The sequence below is a fragment of the Synchiropus splendidus genome, chromosome 14, assembly GCF_027744825.2.
Source record: "Synchiropus splendidus isolate RoL2022-P1 chromosome 14, RoL_Sspl_1.0, whole genome shotgun sequence".
NCBI lineage: Eukaryota > Metazoa > Chordata > Actinopteri > Syngnathiformes > Callionymidae > Synchiropus > Synchiropus splendidus.
Genome location: NC_071347.1, coordinates 12,684,417 through 12,704,260, shown reverse-complemented (window position 1 = coordinate 12,704,260; position 19,844 = coordinate 12,684,417). Strand labels below are relative to the sequence as shown.

At 46.0% G+C, this 19,844-nt stretch overlaps 2 protein-coding genes across 2 annotated transcripts in view; both read left to right on the top strand.

Moving 5' to 3' along the window:
* Positions 1–12,004, top strand: part of b4galnt4a (beta-1,4-N-acetyl-galactosaminyl transferase 4a) — a 140,361-nt gene extending 128,357 nt beyond the window's left edge. Inside the window, exons 9-20 of the mRNA XM_053886676.1 lie at positions 3,149–3,215; positions 4,696–4,860; positions 5,341–5,450; positions 5,604–5,704; positions 5,862–5,935; positions 6,009–7,338; positions 8,368–8,747; positions 9,292–9,445; positions 9,517–9,589; positions 10,128–10,281; positions 10,366–10,492; positions 11,520–12,004. Coding sequence (XP_053742651.1) covers positions 3,149–3,215; positions 4,696–4,860; positions 5,341–5,450; positions 5,604–5,704; positions 5,862–5,935; positions 6,009–7,338; positions 8,368–8,747; positions 9,292–9,445; positions 9,517–9,589; positions 10,128–10,281; positions 10,366–10,492; positions 11,520–11,634 — 2,850 coding nt within the window. The 3' untranslated portion in view covers positions 11,635–12,004. The remainder of the gene's footprint in view (positions 1–3,148; positions 3,216–4,695; positions 4,861–5,340; positions 5,451–5,603; positions 5,705–5,861; positions 5,936–6,008; positions 7,339–8,367; positions 8,748–9,291; positions 9,446–9,516; positions 9,590–10,127; positions 10,282–10,365; positions 10,493–11,519) is intronic.
* A 5,267-nt stretch (positions 12,005–17,271) lies between these two features.
* Positions 17,272–19,844, top strand: part of abtb2b (ankyrin repeat and BTB (POZ) domain containing 2b) — a 37,203-nt gene continuing 34,630 nt past the window's right edge. The window contains exon 1 of the mRNA XM_053886050.1: positions 17,272–18,404. Within this exon, the coding sequence (XP_053742025.1) occupies positions 17,525–18,404 (880 nt within the window). The 5' untranslated portion in view covers positions 17,272–17,524. The remainder of the gene's footprint in view (positions 18,405–19,844) is intronic.

Here is a 19,844-nt window from a genome sequence, read left to right as displayed (position 1 = left end):
TTGATGACAACAACCACTGGGGTGCGCTCAAGTTTCACCCAGTCGTGTGTGATGTGAATTCCAGTGTGGCAACCCAAGGTTTTAGTGTGTGGCGTTTGTAGGTTCTCTGTGTTCTTTAGTGGCTGCCTGCAACCTTTCACAGAGGTGACTTGATGATGTCTGAATGGCCTGATGAATCCCATAATGCACTGCAACACTTTTATATAACATTTCAAGAGCCAAGGGTCAAATTTGTTCCCTAGATTAGGCATTGATCCTCTTTGTTCGTGATCTATTCCTCAAAAGCATCTGATTCTATTCACCTGTCTAGTCAATGTATTGTTACGATTGCGTGTAATAAAACGTTGCGGTACATTATGGCAGTGGGTGCGGTAAGGTCTTTGTTGCAATAGCATCACAGCTTCAGAGAGGGAAAAGTAAAGTAAAGTGGAAGAGAAGCTAAGGGTAGCGATCGAGCTGCTGGCACCACTGAAGTGCCTGATGGAACCGGAGACAGTGGCGCGCGAGTCTTATTTTGCTTTATTCACCTCCACAGTTGACACAGGATCAGATTTTCAGATGCAGATTTTCGCTACGTTCAGACGCGACCCCAGCAGACTGACCTAATTTTAACTTGGCTTGAGGTCACTTTGCTCACTGGAAACCACTCATGTGTTGGCCATTTGCGTGAAGTGTGAACGCACCTACTGTCTGAACTGAATTTGTTGTTTCACCTTCTCCATGATTGAATTTGACTGCTGTGCTTCAAATCGATTTCACCATGATGGAAATAGTCCGAGTGCTTGTGCGACAGTGTTCAGCCTCAAGGGACTGTGATTATTAAATCAAGAGTTGCTTTTTTTCTCACGTCCCAAAGGTGAACGGCCCAACGTCTCTCCCGTCCTCAGCAGCAGCACTGCACATTTTTCTGCATCGGAATAATAAAACATGTGCCTTTAAAGAGTCCGCTTGATCATTAACTGGAACTTTTTTTCCATTTCTTGAATCTTTCACACCAACAAAACACCCTCTAATCCGTTTCAGGGGCGAACACATTGATTAAAAGGAGCGAGCGCAACAAATAATCTTTTCGTTTAAATGAAGCGTCGACGAGAGTGAATCGAAGAAATTGGTTTCACAGCGGAGGCGGCGGCAACGATGGCCGTCCGAATAAAAGCAATATCAAAGTCTCATTGTGTCACCAGGTGGTGGAGACATGATGAGAAGTGATAAAGCCACGCTGCTGGTTTCCTCATGCCATCAGGTGCTGTCTATTATTCCCACTTGGATATTGATTTTCCGTTTCCCCCTGTTAAACATGAGGTCAGGGAGCTCGTGCAAATCTCACACCCCACAATGCTATACACGTAACATCCGACTTACGATCTGCCCGGCTTACTTCCACCTGTACTTATGGCCACGGCCAGCAGATGCTTTTTTTTATTTTTTTTTATTCAATGTCTGGCATGGCGTACAACAGTTACAGCAGCACAGTATCCCAGCATCTCACTCTAACACAGTGATCTACCTCTACAGTAGCACCTATAACCCTCACGTCGGCTATTTTGAATAGCATTCGACTTATCCGGTTGGTCGGAACCGATCCCGGTCGTAAGTCGAATGTTACATGTCATCTCAAATCAGAGCTGGAATTCATAGATTGGATGAAGGGATTCTCGGGATATGAATAGGTTTTACAAAAGCGTTCATAGATGCCTAAAAATATGAAAACAAAATACCCACTTCTAAAGTCAGACCTGCCTATTAAGCAGTGGAATCAACATGACGTGTGCCGAGCAGAGGACGGCAACATGTCGCGTGCGCTGACAGGCTTCCTCTCGCCTGTTGTCATGTATTCCTCCTCCGCCAGGTCGCGCCGCATTAACATCTCTAATTACCATTTGAACTTTCCCCTTATTGGCTGAAATAAATATGAAATCTCATGGGTGAGTGTTTTTGCCCTTTCTCACATGCGGCTGTGACGACACGCTGACTTGTCCTTGACGAGAATCAGCGTGAAATAGCGGCACAAACCGTGAAGTCTTGGGAGGCCCGCTGAGCCGCTCCTGCTGCTGCTGCTCAATGTGACTTGTCGTCCTTATTTGTCTGACTTGTATATTCTCTTAGCCAAAGTGTTGGGTTTTAGCTCCTAGTATTCACTTTGGTGCACACATTGCAGTGGTCACGGTCCAGTGGGGAGTGTTTGTGTTTGTATTCCTGACTGGAAGTGTCGGAAAATGACCTGTCTCCTGTAATTATAGCCCTGGTAACCAGAACTGACATGGTAATTGTGAAATCTATTTAAAATGATTGTAGCTTGTCCCTCTCTTGTCGCCGTTCTCCCTGCATGTGGTTGTTTTCAGGCCATTACTCTCGCACTACCTGTCACCGAGGCTCTATTTTTGTGTGGTTTGTGATCTATTTTCGGAGTTTTAGCTCCTGTTTCCCGCTTCGCATTGTCTTTTGTTTGTGTTCGTACAACATTCCTGCGTCCCATGTCTCCTGTGATCCCGCTCAGATCAATAGGTTGGTGTCTCGCCACTTCCGCTATTTGTCTGTCTATCTGTCTGTCAGCAAAAATAACTTGAAGAGGATTTCAACCAAATGTTTGGGCCATGTTGATGTCAGTACATGGTCGTGATGGGTAGATGAGGTTTCATGACACAGTATTGAAGTGTTAATGAGGTTTCGTGAAACAGTGCCCTGATTTTCAGAGGCCACCAGGTGGCACCGTCTGCTGTAAAATGTTTGGACTTGAACAACTAATTCAATGAAACTTTCTAAACTTAAATCTAAATTTCTAAACCAAGAGCGCCATCTAGTGGCCTTTGAAAATCAGGACGCTGTTTCATCAACCCTGCAATACTGTCTCATGAAATCTCATCTACCCATCACCAGTTGAGTCCACGTCTTGTCCCCGACTCAACCAACTTTCTTGCAAAGTTGTGCAGGAAAATCTTTGGAAGCTACTGCCACCTACCGTCCTGTTGAACTCTTTCTTATTTATAATCATATTTCAAGTGCAAAGGAATGTATCTAGCTATATGGATAGAATAACTGAAGGACAATAACACGGGGGCATTTCCTTTGGGTTGGAATGAGCCGCTTGGCAGAGGGCTGCGCTCTCTGAGTGTTTGTCTTATGTTGCTCTGTTGTTGTGTTCACACAGTGGCGCCCATTTCTTCCTGGTCTGAAGTACGAAGTGATAGATTCTGCCTACATCTCCCTGTACACAGGTAGGACTTTTGGTTTTGCTGGTCAACTACTGCAACAATAAATGTTTAATTTCAAAATATTTGATGGGAAAAAAATTATGTCCACAGCGACCTTTTTAAGCTCATTTTACAAACATCACACACATACCACTCTGCACAAATGGCACCACGGTATTTTGTCGGGAACTTCTCAATAATTATATATATAATATTGAAATGTTAGAAGTATGGGTTACATTTTCTGTAAATTTACTGAGGAAAATTGCGTTTCAGAAGTAGCGTTTTTGGATGTAAAATATTGTTATAAATGTGGTGTATGGTGAATTCCTGTTGTTTGTGAAATTCATGTAAAACATTCAGGTTTGACTGAGCTATGACCTCAAAAAGTGACATTAAAAGTGTTGGGGTTTTTTTTTTTAATTGTGGGCCATGAAATGCTGCCATTTCATGGGACACTGTTGATCAATAAATGAAAGGAACAAATGATAACCCCTAAACTGGAGTCGATCCACACGTTCAACTCAAGCTACTCTGGCTGGCTCTCAAATGAAAGTGTCCCAAGTTGATGACAAACTAACCAGCAAACTCCACTCTATGAATAAGTAATTCGCCCCAAAACAAATGTGTTGTTTGGAGAGAAAAATGACTTGAAACTCCACAAACAGAGAGCTTCGCTTATATTCAGAGGACATTTCATGCAATTGACGCTGCAGCCTCACAGCAAGACAAGTCAAGTTCTATTCTTGCCTTTGGCAAATCTGGTTAGGGAGTGAGTCTTCTCTTGGTGGAGTTTTTCTTCTTTTCCACCGGGTACTCTGGTTTCCTCCCACAGTCCAGAAACGTACAGAGGCTTATTGGTGACTCAGTTGGTGAGAGGGAGTTTAAAGTTATGCCCGCCCCCCCCCTTTCACCCTGTGTAGCTGGGATCCTGAAATGTAATTGTTTTACTTTTAAAGCCAGTTGGCAGGAGCCCATACTCTTCAGGGTTTTTCTTTTCAGTGGAGAACAGTCACAGGTGTCTCATTAGGACAATGTCCCCAGTATTGTTTGGCAGTAACAGGATTCATGTTAGGGATTTATGTTCTTATGAGCTGAGCGACTTCATTAGTTATGTTCCTGCTGCAAACTGAAATGACTTTTTTGGCGTGCAGTTTTGTGACGGAGGTAATTGTTTTGTTGACAAGCTGCGTGATGACTCCTGACTCGCTCATTATGAAACTATTTCATCAGTCATTATCGACCGTCCCTCTCCCTTCTTTCCGTTCCTACGACAGTCTCATCCATCGTTCTTTACTGATGCTCCCACTCGTCGTCGAACGTACAGTGGAACTGGTGGCTGATGCACCTCTGGTCTCCTCTTTCCAAAGCCTATTATTGAATCAGCCCTTCATCTTCATTGTCAAAATCAAATCAAGCTCATTGTGAATCTGCTTCTCTGATCAAAGTTCTTTCCTTCCTTCCTTCCTTCCCTTCTCTGCGTCTTATGATCTGCGTTGATCAGACGAGTCTGATCTGAAGATGAACAGCGTGGACCACATCCCTCAGACCCTGGCCAGTCATGTCCGCCTCCCGGAGGAGCTGCAGCGCAGGGAGCAGGAAAGAGGCGGCGTGATGCAGCACGGCGCCGACATGCTGAAACCAGATCCCAGGGACAACTTCTACAGCAGTAAATTGATTTGCTTTTTATGATTCTTCCCTTTTGAAACGCGGTCCTTCATTATGGCGCTCAATTGTCGGCTTTGTTAAATTAGACCACATGAAGTCGTGCTCTGTGTTGCTGGCCTGAGTTGAATATTTTAGTTTGGATGACTTAAAATACCACTTTAGAGTGGATGCTTTCAGGCATATACGTAAATATATATTCCAAAATCGAAGCCGACCCTCATCTAATAATCGTCATGAGCTTGAACTGGAATGTTTGGTGACAATTATGAACCACTTCACAATGTGACCATCTAATGCGCCTGATGTGTGGGAGGTTAAACTCTTCCAGGAGTCACATGTGAGCAGAGAGCAGAAACCTCCTCCATTAAAAACATTTATGCTGTGACTGGTTTCATTCCAGCTAATGCTTTTTGTTTAACAATAACTTTTGCAATTGAATTTCAAGTGTATTTTAAGAGTAACACTCACATCTGACCTCCAGCTCCTTTGATCAACCCGTCGCGTTTGGAAAACGTCCTGCCCGCCTGCCTCTACTCTCCCACCTACGTGGTGAAGGATTTCCCCATCGCCAGATATCAAGGCCTGCAGTTCGTAAGTAACTTCACCCGACTGTTTAACGCAACTTGGGTTGCAGCGCACTTACTCGCTGCCTGCTGCTTCCCCCTTCAGGAAGTTGGGAGTACTGCATATGGATTTAACGTTGTGTGGTTCAAATCCGGAATGATTTATTGACCTTCGTTCCAGGTCTACCTGTCCTTTGTGTACCCCAACGACTTCACCCGACTCACTCACATGGAGCGGGAAAACAAGTGCTTCTACAGGGAATCGCCCATCTACTTAGAAAAGTACGTGAAAAACCGAGGGAGCATTTGTCTCTGTCACTCATATAAGAGGGGACACTCTGATTATGCCAAATAATTGTGACGCCAGCGATCCATGAAACTCTTTGCTGTGAGATTAAGCTTGTGTCTGTGTGTGTGTGTGTGTGTGTGTATCTGCCAGGTTTGGCTTCTACAAATATATGAAGATGGATGAGGAGGACGATGATAGATCGTTTTTCTTCCCCAACCCAGATGGTAACGTCAACAGAGCAAACACCCTCCTGGAGATGAACGGATGAATGGATGTTTGTCCTCTTTGTTATTCAAGATTTCCTGGAGGAAGAGGAGATGGTGGACGTGGAGGACGAGGCGGAGATCGTCGGCACGCAGCCCCCGAAGAAACCTTCTCATGTTTCCAACCCGACCCGTAAACACCTGAGGGCCACTCCGATCAGCAGAGGGAGAGAAGAAGAGGAGGAGGAGGAGGAAGCAGTTGATGAAGATGGAGGATTCAAAACACATTTGCGGCACAGAGAAAGGAGACGCTTTCCTCATATAGATGAGGACAAAGTTTGGGAGAGAGATCAGCGTGTGAAGAGGCTTGAAATAAAGGCGAGTCCTTCAGTTGGGAGGGTGCGTCCGTCAGACGCCGACAGCGTGGTCCACGGCCGCTCCCTCTCCTGGATCACTGGTCCGGAGGAGCGCGAAATAAAGGGAAGAGGAGGGGAGGGAGAGAAGGGAGTCGATGTTCCCAGTAAACTCAAGTCCTCCCTTCTCTTCCCACAAAAGTCATCCCTCTCTGTCCTTGCCAGTCGTGCCAAACAGATTCTGAGCAACTCGGCCCACAACAACCCTCGCCACCTCAACAAGAAGGAAAAGAAAGAGGAGAACAGGATCTACATCACCAGGCCGAAGCCTGCGAGAGAGAGGGAGCGGGAGAGGAGGGAGGAGAGGGCGTCGCGTCACCCGAGGGAGGTCTTCCCGGGGGTTTTTCTCTACCAGACTGGCAAGACCACCAGGCTGGTCAATATCGGTGTCAAAGGTGGAGGAGGAATAACCGGAGGGAGGAGTTTGGTGAGCTCTCCTCAGCTGTGGCCCAACCCTCCCACCAGAGGAGGGAAGTCGCCCCACAACGGAAGCAACAACATCCCCAATGACAAGTCGGCAACCAGGGTGGTGAAGTCAGACAGAACCCCAATGAAAGGAGAGCAAGCTTTAAAGACTACTGTGACCTCTGACCTTCCTGCGAAAGCTGACTCACAAACCGCTCTGAATCATCACCAAGAGCACAGCAACACGACTGAAAACACCACCCAGCTGCGGGTCACCTCTTATCTCAGGACCTCGGAGATCACAGAGCACCAGCCAGACCCAGAAGACACAGAGCACGACACCAACCACTCCATCCCCGAGCCGGACCCGGAGGAGGGCGAGCTGTCTGACTACAGTTATGAGGAGGTGGAGTCCAGGCCGGGCTGGGCGGAGGAGAGCATCAACTGGCAGAGGACATTTTCAGTCAATCCTATGGACTTTGAGCTCCTGCGCTCCGACTGGAACGACCTGCGGTGTAACGTGTCGGGGAACCTTCAGCTGGCCGAGAGCGAAGTGGTGGACGTGCTGGCCCAGTACATGGAGAAGCTCAACGAGAGAAACGGAGGGTAGGAATATTTTTCTACAAAAAAATTGAATTTAAATGGCTCATAATCCCCATTATGAGCCTGTTATGGTGGAACGCCAAGCTGAGTTTATAAAAAAATTATAGTTCTCTCTCATCACAAACACAAGCCTTTACGTTCACATAATGTTTATGCTATTAGTTTAGACTTTATAGCTCTTATAAACCGGTTCCTTTTCTCAGGTTCATCCCTTAATATGACTGAAAATGTATGAACAAGGGTCAGAAGTGTTATAAATTACATAAAGTGACATGTTCTAATGCTATTGTAACTATAAATCTATATTTTCCATTCATTTCTTGCAACGACATTGCCCATTTAAATTTGTTTATTAAATATATGCCCTTTATAGTAGGTTTCTTTTTTTATATAATAGAATAATTTCTTCTATAAAAATTAAAAGAAAAATATAAAAATGTAAAATATATATATATATATTTCTTCAAGTGACTTCACAGACGGCAGATGACATCACTCTGGTCTTACAGGAGCCAGTAAGGTTCTCTTAAGCTGAACCTTACTCCTCTGTAACACCTAACATTTCAATAAATTAATAAATAAATTAACCCGCTGCTATAGTGTTTCCCACAGTTCCCACTTCCGTTTCTCTTCCGACTTCTAGACAGATGTCCAGAGAAGACAGAGATGGTGGGATCCTGAACACGTTGTAACACTTTGTTTCTTCAACCTCTGAGCTAAACACAGTACATGAAGAAGAAAATAAATCCATGTGCAATGTTCAAACAGCTGGGTAGCTTCTGCAAAGAACCTTCACTTGTTTTGTTTTGTTTTTTTTAACTTTCCTACATTCTAATTTTCCGACAACACCCCCTGCTGCGGCCAGGCTCATGAATATCACTGTTTGAAGTGAGCTGCCCGCAGACAAACAATAATTAATGCACTTGTGAGAAAGGAGTGTAAATTAGTATTCGCACTGGTGGCTTTTCTATTTCGATCTGATTGTATTTTGGAGAGTGTTTTCTCAAGCTTCTGGCCCTGTCTGCTCGCCAGGATTTACACCCTGCTGCGCATCATCAACGTCGAGAAGAGACGCGACTCCGCGCGAGGGAACCGCTACCTGGTGGAGCTGGAGCTGATGGAGAGAGGTCGCAACGTGGTGCGTCTGTCCGAGTACATCTACCTGCTGCTGCACCGGGGCAGGCAGGGCGACGAGAGCTTGGAGAACACCGAGGCCGTACCAGCTTCCGCGCCGGCCTCTGTCACCTCTGCTGCCACGTCCAGCCGCGCCGCCCCTCCACCCCCGCCATCCGCGAAGACTCCTGCGAGGCCTGTGGCGACTCCCTGGAGCACCGTCTACGCCAAGCCTCTGCTGTGTCAGCCGGTCATGCTGCAGTGGAGGAAGGATGTGATGGTGCACTTCGTGGTGCCAGGTAGGCCACCAATAAACACGACAAGTTTGAAGAGGCTGTCAGACTTCACTTGTCAGGAATAACTTTGATGCATTTAAAGCCATATATTGAGGCGTTTGCAGCCTGATAAAAACGTCTATTATTGGTGTCCAATTGGTCCCACGGGGACCTGCAACAATTGAAGCTGTGATCACAGTCAAATCCTGTTTGGTCTCTCTCTCTCTCTCTCTCTCTCTCTCTCTCTATATATATATATATATATATATATATATATATATATATATATATATATATCCAAGGCACGGCACCATGGGGTCGTCGTGTTCACGTATGTGAGTCTAATGTAGCGAGTGTGCCGCATTATTGCGTTTCTCATGATATGCAGAATTGTCATCGCGGAGATCGTTTTTGAGGGTATATCGTGTATAATAAGTTATCGCCCATCCCTCACCCTCTTCTTCCTGCTAGCATTTGAACATAAACAAAGGGTTCAGTTGGACCTATTTTCTCTGTGTTAGCGCTTGTTTTTTGCTCCTGTGACTTCATTACTTCTTCAATTCTTCAGTGAAAAACCAGGCACGCTGGGTGCAGCAGTTCATCTCCGACATGGAGAACCTCCACCAGCAAACCAAGGACGATAACTTCAGCATCATCATCGTCGACTTTGAGAGCGACGACATGGACGTCGAGCAGGCTCTGAGAGACAGCAGCGTCCCGAGGTCAGTGCCGGCTGACTCAAACCTTCTGGACTCATATGAACAATAACAAACACACCTGTTGTTTTACACAGATATGCATATCTGAGGAGGGAAGGGAACTTCGAGCGCTCGGCTGGACTGCAGATCGGAGTGGACACTATTGAGGTTAGAGGAACAAACACAGTGGGCGGTGAAGAGTATGTGCTGTGGCAGGGCAGCGTCTCAGTCAAGGTCAACCCCTCGAACTGACCCTTTACTGAGTGACAGACAGATCGTGGTCTGGCGCTCAGTCTCAAGTCAGAGGCCACAGTCTGATCCTTCAGACTCCTGCTCCCCGTCGCTCCGCCCGACTCTGGATGTCAGGGAATCACTGCGACAGTTAGCCACTTCTCCTCTGTCACAGCTGTCACATCCTCAGCTTTTCAAAGGTTATTTGTGAGTCCAGTGAAGGAGACAGCCTCCTACTCACACCCATTGGCTGCGGAGCATCTGGGTATTCGGACAGACATTGAGCCGTCAGTTGAGTGTCAGGGCTGTCATGGTGCAATGACAAGGCTGTCACTCATCTCCGGGTGACCTGCGGCGCAGAGAGCCTCTTCTGCAGACGTCTTCATAACCAACTAATGTGATGTCATTTGCATCTTCCCTAAAGAAAAACGCTCTCTATTTAAGTGAACGTGTCCTGCTCTTGTGCGCCCTCTAGGACAGCCACAGTATTGTCTTCCTGTGTGACCTGCACATCCACTTCCCGCTCAACATCCTGGAGAGCATCAGGAAGCACTGCGTGGAGGGGCGCCTGGCTTTCGCTCCCATCGTCATGAGACTGGGATGTGGGAGCTCCCCCCGCGAGCCCGACGGTACCACTCTTTCAGACGCCCTCTGCCTCCAGCAGCGTGTGCTAGATTTGACTCTCCGCCTTGTGTTTTTGTTGCACCGCACAGGTTATTGGGAGGTCAATGGTTTCGGCCTGTTTGGAATCTACAAGTCAGACTTCGATAAGATCGGGGGGATGAACACGGAGGAGTTCAAAGATCGCTGGGGTGGAGAGGACTGGGAGCTGTTGGACAGGTGGCGCACACATTTCGTTGTTCTCATGACCGAGGTAGACGGAAATATTACTGGAGAGGATGCAAAAACAAGCAAGCAAACGGTTGAAAAGTGCGGCGTCATCATTTTATACTTCAGTAGAACTTGCTGTGTCACTCATGTCGCTCTGCGGTTCGATAGGCCACCGCCACATCCGTGACCAGTTGCGGTCACATTGTTCTCTTCTGAATCGCAGAAACACTCCATCAGGCCCTTTGCCACTCACTCCTCGGCCTGCGTTGAGGTAGAGCCGTAGCACTACTGCCCCCTGCTGTCCAATGGAGCTCATTGCATTTTTCTTTCGATTCTGAGTGTGGTTGTAAATTATAAAGATAAAATAAATGCTAAATGGGTTCATAAAAAGACGTGGAAATAAGGGAAAAGGTTTGCCAATATTGTCACAATAAGAGTTTAGAGTGGTGAAATGCATGGGAACAGTAGTACAGATAATATCCATCTTACACATGTGAAGTGGAGTAGACATTAGAAAAGTGTCCACAAGAAATACACCAAAAAAAAAGTATAGTAAGTAAATAAAAATTCATTGAGTTTTTTTTTTTTTTTACATATGCCCAGAGATTTATTTCGTTTGTGAATGAGATTTTTTTTTTTTTCGAGGAAAAAAAAATGCATCAATAAGATGGAATGATGTTTTTAAAATGCAGTTTATTTACTAAATAAGGACAAGTACTGAAAACAATATTCAGTCAATAAAGATGTCAACGAAATTACGCCACAACTTTAGGCATCAGTTGATTCTAAGATGATTTTACTAAATATGTAATAATAATTATAATAATTTAAAAAATGTTCCGACTGAATAATTTAATAAAATCCCCCTTAAAGGTCACTATGTGTATAAATAAAAAAGAGTACTTTTGATATAGACAGAAATTGTAAACTATTTGCTTGTCAGTCCAAACAATATGTCTGATCTTTACTTGACCCCAGAAACTTTCCTCGTTGAGTGACCAATTTGTCGACGCCTGTCTTCTCTCTCCTCCTCCAGGGTGCTGCAGAACGGTCTGGAAGTGGAAAGACTACGCTTGCGTAACTTCTTCCACTACTATCACTCAAAAAGAGGAATGTGGAATGCCCAAAACAAAAAGACTCCTAAGGGATAGAGGTGTCTGTCGGGAGATCCAAGCCCGACCTGCAGACCTGCTGTGTGAAAGAGAGAGAGAGACGCGTGGCAACTCACTCACTGCCTGAACTCTGCCTTTCTCAAACCGGGGCTTCATTAAGGGAAGCGTCTGTTTCACCGTCTCCTGTCCGTGTGAGGAAGTGTGAACTTTGTGAGCCGTTTACACAGACAGTCCTGAGTCATGGGAGAGAGGAGCGGCTTCTCCTCTCCGTCCTTCATGGTGCAATGTTTCCAGGCCGACTGGAGAGCAGCTGTTGTGTGCGTGTGTGCGAGAGTGGATGTCCATGTACATAAATGACATATGAGCGTGCGAGAGTGTCACCCAAAGTGGTGGAAACTTTTTTTTTTTTTCTAACAAGGAGATGTGAAGACAACCTAAGATCTTTTTTTAACTGGCTCTGACTGCAGAGCTCTAATGTGAATGTTTGTCTTCAAGCTTGGGACGGTGGTTTTTGGTCATAAATCCCTGTTGTGTCTCCTGCGTGTCAGTACAACAGAGATGCCCAAACTTCTTCAAATCCACATCAAATTGAATTTTTCTCCCGCTATCGACTTGATTCACGTTTTCTCCGCCCTGCTGCTATTTATGCATCACACTTTATTCCTGTTTTTGCAGTTATTTATGACGATGTAAGAGTCAAGGAGTCCTTACCTCAAGTGGAGAAATGCTTGTTTGTGCGTGGGGTCACTACTTGAAGAGAATCAAAGGTGACAGCCTCACGAGTCAGAGTCAGAGTCTGAAACCGTGGATGTCAAATGAAAAGGGGTGGGGAGCATCTTCATTAGTAAAGACACTGTTATATGCAGCTCAAACTATTTCAGTTGTGGATGAAAGTTTCTCCACTGTGTGACTGGACCTTTCCATAGAGACGAGGTGAGAAGCTTGAAGCTCAAAGTAACATTGAGATTTGATGACATCTCAGAGGTACTGTCGCCTTGGTAGTCAGTTAAGGGAAACCTCAGCGGTCTTGCTTAGATTAGCCTTAACTGAGAAGAGTATAAGGCAATGGATATTTATTTATTGAGACTCATTGGTGATACCTCAGACTCAGAAATATAGTTTTCATTTATCATGTCTAGCAGCTGCCTGATGTAGGCGCTGACCCAGGCCATGGTTGACAGGATACGCTTGAAGTTACTTATTTGAGGAGGCAGCTGGGGGTGGGGCGTGGGGGGTGGGGCTCAGTCCGCTGTTGGAGACTCGGAGTAGAGGCGCTGCGTCCGTCTGGTCTCCAGTCAGTGAGAGTGGCTGGGAATGTTTGGAATTCCCAAATAGATCTGTAGCTACTAGTGCTGTAGCTGAGACCAAGAGGAGGTCGAGACCGGAGCATGCAGTAGCCTAGTCAAGAGGGTGAGGGGCGGCGAGACCAAGACCACGGTGAACCTGGAAGTATTTTAAGTGCAAAAGAAATGGGAAAATAATCTAGAACTGAAGTCATGTCATTGGAACAAAGTAGTAGTTTGATCTGTCGTCAGCATGGTCTTTGTCTTAGTCCTGCCCCCCGTCCTCAATGGTCATGATCTCGACTCAGTCTTGGGCCCTCAGACTCCTGGTCTTGGTCTCTGTATGCTCCTGTCATGGTCTCGTCTCCACTGGGTCTCGGCTACAACACTCAGGTAAGAATGATGAGTTTGCTCTGCTGTATAAATAGATTCATTTTATGGTGTCTTATTTCCAAAACACTGGCTAAAATGGTGCTTATTTTAATCGGCGGTTTACTTCTCTTTCATCCGTTCATCAAGCAGCACACGGCTGATGTGCCACTTATCTTAAGCTGTTCATGAATCACACGTGTTGCTGTTGAGGATTAGACCGTTGTTTCTGCCGTGGCTGGTTTACAAAATGTGTGCCTTCATCAGGGTTGGACTTTTAAAGAGCTAAACTAGTGAGTGCAAGGCGCAGGGAATGAGGCGAATGACTTTATTATTCATCAGCAGGCCGTATTGTCGCTGTATACTCACACAGTAGGAGTGACTCATGTGCTTTTGGTGTGTACCTGTAGAGGCAAGGCAGAGGGCCCTCGGTGTGCTCTCACTGATTCAGCTTCAGGGTTGCCATTTTTCAAAGGGAGGTTCATTGCTTATGACTACTGAGAGGGAAGGAGGATATAATGGAATCTCATTGGCAGCTGCAGGACAGCAGGGCCTCAGTGTTTTTAGCTGATATGTCAGGATCACGACTGGCTCTCGACCTGCAACGTGTCACTCATGTCGGAGTCTCGGAGGGTCAATGATTGTTGATTGTTCAGAGGCCTCTGACTCGGCTGACACGGGGCCGGAGAAGCGCCGACACAACATATATATGGAGTTGTTTAAGAAGTGGAGAACATAGGGATATACATTCCAAGGTAATTTCTGTGAAATTGTTTTGTAGAGATACAGAGGTTTTAAGAATGTATTGTACTTTTTATTTTCAGTTTGTTTTTTTGCAAATAAAATTTTATGCACACGCCCAGGTGGATCTCAATATTTTGTCAACCGGAGAATGTATGTAAAGTGTTTCATTTGTGCGATTCTTTGCGTTTACTGAACCAGAAAAACACTAGGTTGGTAAGGTTTGCTCAAAACTACAAACAAAAGTCGAATGTAGCACAATATTCTAAACACTTTCTGGAGTTTCACAAATGCCCAACAAGTGAAGCTAAAATGTTGGTCAGTGCTCATGTCAGCCAAGAGCTTTCTTGCTGTGTCCCTGTGGACACGAGCCACACCTGTCTCTGAGTGCACAGTGTTGAAATGCAGGTTGTTAAAAGCTACTTTAACATGTTTGCTTTGATTTATCTCAAGGGAGTTACAGAACCTGCCCCAGAATAACACATGCATAGAAGACCACACAAAGTTTGTCAAGAGGATTTGCAGGTAGAAATGTGTTCTTGTCTAGAATAAAGCAATATATTTAAAAAAATGTCATATATTTAAAAGTAAAAATTGTATTACAATTCACATCACTGTAGAACCGACTTAAAATGTAAAAATATAGAATATTTTTTAAATACATAAAAATAAATACCATAAACAAGCTAGCTCGTGATAAAATAGTGAGGTTAGAAGGCAATGAAATAACGCAATTTCATAACTATTATAAGATTAAATTACATGTTTTTTTGTCTGTTTGTTTTTTATGTTTCAAATATCTCCACCTAGGTAAAAGAAGTATTAACAATCTAGTCGAAATGCAAACATGTGCTGCGAAAAATGTAAAAGATCCTTTTTTGTTGGGCAACTTGAAACTCGCGCTACTTCCTGTTCTTCATCTCCTCCTCCCGCTTCTGGCCACACGGTGGTGCTGCATCCACACGGACGACAACGAACACACGGCCAGTCATGGCAGCAAGTCGACGTCAGAAATAGCAGTTGGGTTTCGGGGAAGCAGGAAGGTTTCGGTCCTTTAAAACACGCACCATCTGAGGAATGACTCAAAGTACTGGCAATAACTTCCTCTTTTCTGAGCCAACTGTGACCTTCACCAGCTGATCCGGAATGACGTCATTCAGGTGAATCAGCTTGAGGAGACGACTATAAAAAAAGTGTGTTGAGACTCTTCATATGTCTTCAGCTGCAAACACAATCCAGCTGAAGCCAGTTTTGAAGAGAGCAACTCTAGTGTCACGACAGAAAGAAACCACATGGCTTTTTTATTAGCGAATTGGCCTGACATCAGCGTTCAGTTTCTTCTGTTTTAGACCCACGCTGACATGAAACCAACCCCTCACAATGATCCATTATTGGAACGATGTAGTTATATTGATATTTTCCCCCCTCGACAGGTCAGTTTGTCCTGGGTGGGGTCACCTCAGGAACACTCACCCACTCTGAGAAGTGACGTGGGTTCTGGTCCTGGATGAGGCAAGTGCGAACCCTCACAATGTCCTCACAGTTCTGTGCTTCCTCAAAGGTGAACGGTTCCCACGGCTGTTGCCCAACAGTGTGTCAATGTGTTTACTGACTCCCTGTGGGTGACTGGGTTTTTCCATTTTCGGAACATACATGGAAACACAAGAAAAGCTTCCTGTCAAGTCACGTCCACCCACCGCCTCGTGTTCTATACTGTGACCATTATGCAACGGCATGAAGACTTTGTCCCGGTGGACACCAGCCACACCTGTCTGTGAGGGGCAGGTTGTCAGACGCTACTTTACCATGTTTGCTCTGATCTATCTCCAGGGTGTTACGGAACCTGACCCAGAATAACGCATGAACAGCAGTTCAAACAAAGTTTCTTAAGAGGATTTGTGACTTTGCTTGGAAAGTAGCCTCTATTTTGAACTCAAGAACGACATTAAATTCTGTTTTTACAGTGGGCTCCTCTTGTAACGCAGTCAAGGCATCTTTTTCACGTTTAAGATTTGTCTGTTTTTATAAAGCACATATCTGAAGCTGCATTACATACTGTACTGTGGCGGCTGTGAGGGGGCGTCAAGCCAACAGAATAAAAATATAGTATGAGAAGATAGCAACAAGTGTAGTTCTGCCATGACACTATAAAATAAACTGGAAGTTGATCATATATTTGTCATGTTTATTGAAACATTTACACTTTAATTCATAACTATCATGGATTTCTTAGAGGCAAATATCTTGGTAAAAGAACAGTTTAAATATGATTTTTAAGGGCCAGGCAAGAAGAAAGTTAAGATGCTCGAGCAACATTGGTTTTCTAGCCTCATCTAGCCTCCGATGTAACTCAGTCCTATAGTTACAAGTGACCTTTTAATATGGTCAAAAGGTCACGTGCCCTGGCGAGAACGACTGCAGGCTCTGTCCTCCAAATGATGATGAGTCATGTGACGCCAAAACAGTGTAGCATGTGCTATATATCTACATTCACGCCAGTTTAAATGAGCATGTTTTGCAATGAAACCCATGTGATATTTTGAGTCTTTAGGACTGACTTTTCTACTGTTCACCTATTTAAATCCGTTCAGGACTCGCAGCAGTCTTTTCATTCGGTGCAGCCTTCAAACCTTCTGAAATCAAATCGGAACACGTCCCCGCCTCTTTCACGACTCACACTGGATTTACAGCTTTGGTTTCACTAGAAGACAGTAGGGGAGAAGGGGCCAACTCCCCCCGCTGATGTCAGGGTCACAAGACCACCTGGTAATTCAAGTTATAATGGTGGAATTTGTCAGGACCACATTCAGAATCAGAATCAGCTTTCTTGCCAAGATCAGTGAGGACTAGGAAAGTGCATTGGTACAACATTTGGTGAAATAATAATATTAATAAATAAATGAATAAAAAATAAACAACAACAATAGAGGTCACTAATAAATAAATAAACGATAAACAACAAGGGCTGTTTGGGAATTCATCATATATCGTTCGTTTTTAGATTCACGTTCGTGTAGAACTTTTCTTTGTGTGTTTAAGAGAGGTCGATATGAGCTGCTGATCCCCGTGTGTCGACCAAACATACAGGTCAAGTCAGTTGCTGTTGTTTGTTTACCTTTCTTCAGAAAATAAAGTTTTGTGCTCAAAAAGACGTGTGATTGGCTGAGCGCAACAGTGCTCTGGTTTTGATTGGCTGGTCCCGGTTGTCAGTCAGCGGTGGCCGCGCCCCCGCTCACATCTGGAGCCCAGTTCCGCCCTCCCGGCTCAGACTCGCCTCCCGGGAGAGAAGCGAGGAGGGAGACTCAGACCTCTCCGCGCGTGCCTGACTGAACGCAGCTCCGGGCGAGTTTTCGGAACCGAACTGGACCACGGTGGATGATTGAATTCCGGAGAGCAGGTGGAAGTTGAAATGAGGAAGGAGGACGCTTCCTTCCGAGGTGTGTTTGATCGCGAGTGACGGCATGTCGCGCGCGCGCTCGCCGGTGTGACCAGTTCGTCCAGCTTGGTGGAGTTCGACTGACAGTCAGGTGAGCAGCATGGCCGGAGTGAGCAACATGAAGACGCTGGAGGACCTGACGCTGGACTCCGGGTACGGGGCAGGTGACTCCTGCAAGTCGCTCAGCCTCTCCTCCTCCAAGTCCAACTCGCAGCCCTTCGTGACGACGACCACCCCGCACCGGGGCACCTGGTGGTACTACTCCGGCTCCATGAACAGCAGGAACAACAGCTGGGACACCGTCAACACCGTCCTGCCCGAAGACCCGGAGGACATTTTCTCCAAGTGTCCGCGCCTGCCCGAGCTGGAGGAGTTTCCCTGGACTGAGGACGAGGTGGCGAGAGTCCTGCGCAGAGTGGCCGAGAGTGGCAAAGCTGGACACGTCTTCTCTCCGGAGGCGGTGAAGCGGCTCTCCGCGCTCCTGCGCAAGGCTCTGATCCGCGTCTCCAGAGAGGCGCAGCGGCTCAGCGTCATGCATTGCCGGTGCACGCGCTTCGAAGTGCAGAGCGCCATGCGCCTGGTGCTCAGCTGGGCGCTGGCCGACCACTGCGTGTGCGCCACGGTCAAAGCCATCTCGCTGTACAGCATGAGCGCGGGCGAGCTGCTGAGCAAGGGCAAGTCCGCCCGCTGCGGCCTCGCCTTCTCTGTCGGACGCTTCTTCCGCTGGATGGTGGACACGCGCATATCCGTGCGCATCCACGAGTACGCTGCCATCTGCATGACCGCCTGCATGGAAGCTCTGGTGGAGGAGATTGGAGCCCGCGTGCTGATGGCGGAAAGGGGTCATTCAGGGCCGGACCCGGGGTCAGGTCATGTCCTGGTGAGCGCAGAAGCCCTGGACGGTGTGGTGAACAATGACGCGGAACTGTGGGGAGTCCTTCAGCACTACGAGCACCTGATCTGCGGGAAGAACGCCAACGGTAAATATGCGTTATTCAATTGTCATTGGTCATAAAGTTTCAGGTGGGATTCTCATGGAAATCACCGTCTGGTACAGGGCTGCAACTGGTGGTTACTTTGATAGTTGACTAGACTCTTAGGGGTGTGGCTGAAATCCAGGCACAATTCTCATTTGCTACGATTCAGACTGATTTAAAATGTCCCATAATGGGTTTTAGACAAAGGAAATCCTAACCAAGTGTCACCTCCTGACGTCACAGTGCAGCCCGTTCATGAACGTACACAATACAAAGATGTCAGAGAAGGACATCCAAGTTCCGTCTTCAGTAAAGGCTAGAGTTTGGCGTAATTTAGGGGTTTCTCAAATTCTGAGAAACACCAAGCTGGACATTGCAAAACTAATATGACACAACAGAGATTGCATTTATGGTACATTTGCAACGTCATTTCGCTTGGATGAGTGTGTAAAACTTTACAAATGTTGCATAGAAACTTTACAGTCAAATTACGAATAAAATCGCTTTGCATTGAAACTCGATTTTAAATAAGAGTTGTGACCCCGAAATCTCCCTCTCCCCCTTGACTTTGAGTTTTAACTGCTCAAAATGTGTTGTGAAAGGTATGTGTCCTTTGATGTGTGAAATGGTGCCATGGTTTTGGGTGGTGATGGTCACATGGCCTCAGCCATTTCTCCTCTTACCGTGGATTGTACTAAAAGAGTGATGACGTCACGACTGGTCGACTCCGTCTGTGACAAATATTACAGTAGATTAGAGTGGACTAGTTTTCGAATTCATTTTGAATTGTGAGTTTAACCAGACCTGTGGGAGTTGTTTGACTTGTGGGGGTATCCAAAGTTTAGTTTTGGTTGACTCAATGAAAACATATAATCCCGGATTATCAGATTGGCTGTATGCTGCTCCCCCAACTGTTTTGGCTGGTGGAGCTTTACTCACGATGGCACCCACTGTTTCCCTCGCTCTGCACTATACTGCCCTCCTGTATTCAACAGCAAGTCTTTGTGTGTGAATGATTGATTCTATTTTAATCTGACTTGTCGGCACAGGAAAATAAGAGAGTGGAGGCATCTGATACGCACAAAGAAAGTATTGTCCGGTACAGGAGCAAATCAATGCTGCGCTCTGTGTTGAGCACATTAACTTGCTTGTCTAAGTTTCCGCATTTGGACCTGCGTGCTTGTGCACCCAGGTTGCTGCAGGCTGGATGATGCGCACCGCACTGACCCGACCCTCTTCCAGTGTCCGTCGCTGCTTCCGTTACACAGCCAGAGCTCAGTTCCAGATGTGCTTCCGGCCCTGCTTCTGCAGCATCTCCTCACAATCATCTCTTTCTCCGCTCTGTCACACCCTGCTTGGCTTGCTCCTATTTTCCGACGCTCCTTTGGCAGCTTAGTGTTCAGTTGATTCATGGGCTTGTGCTGGGACAATGTATCCACTGCC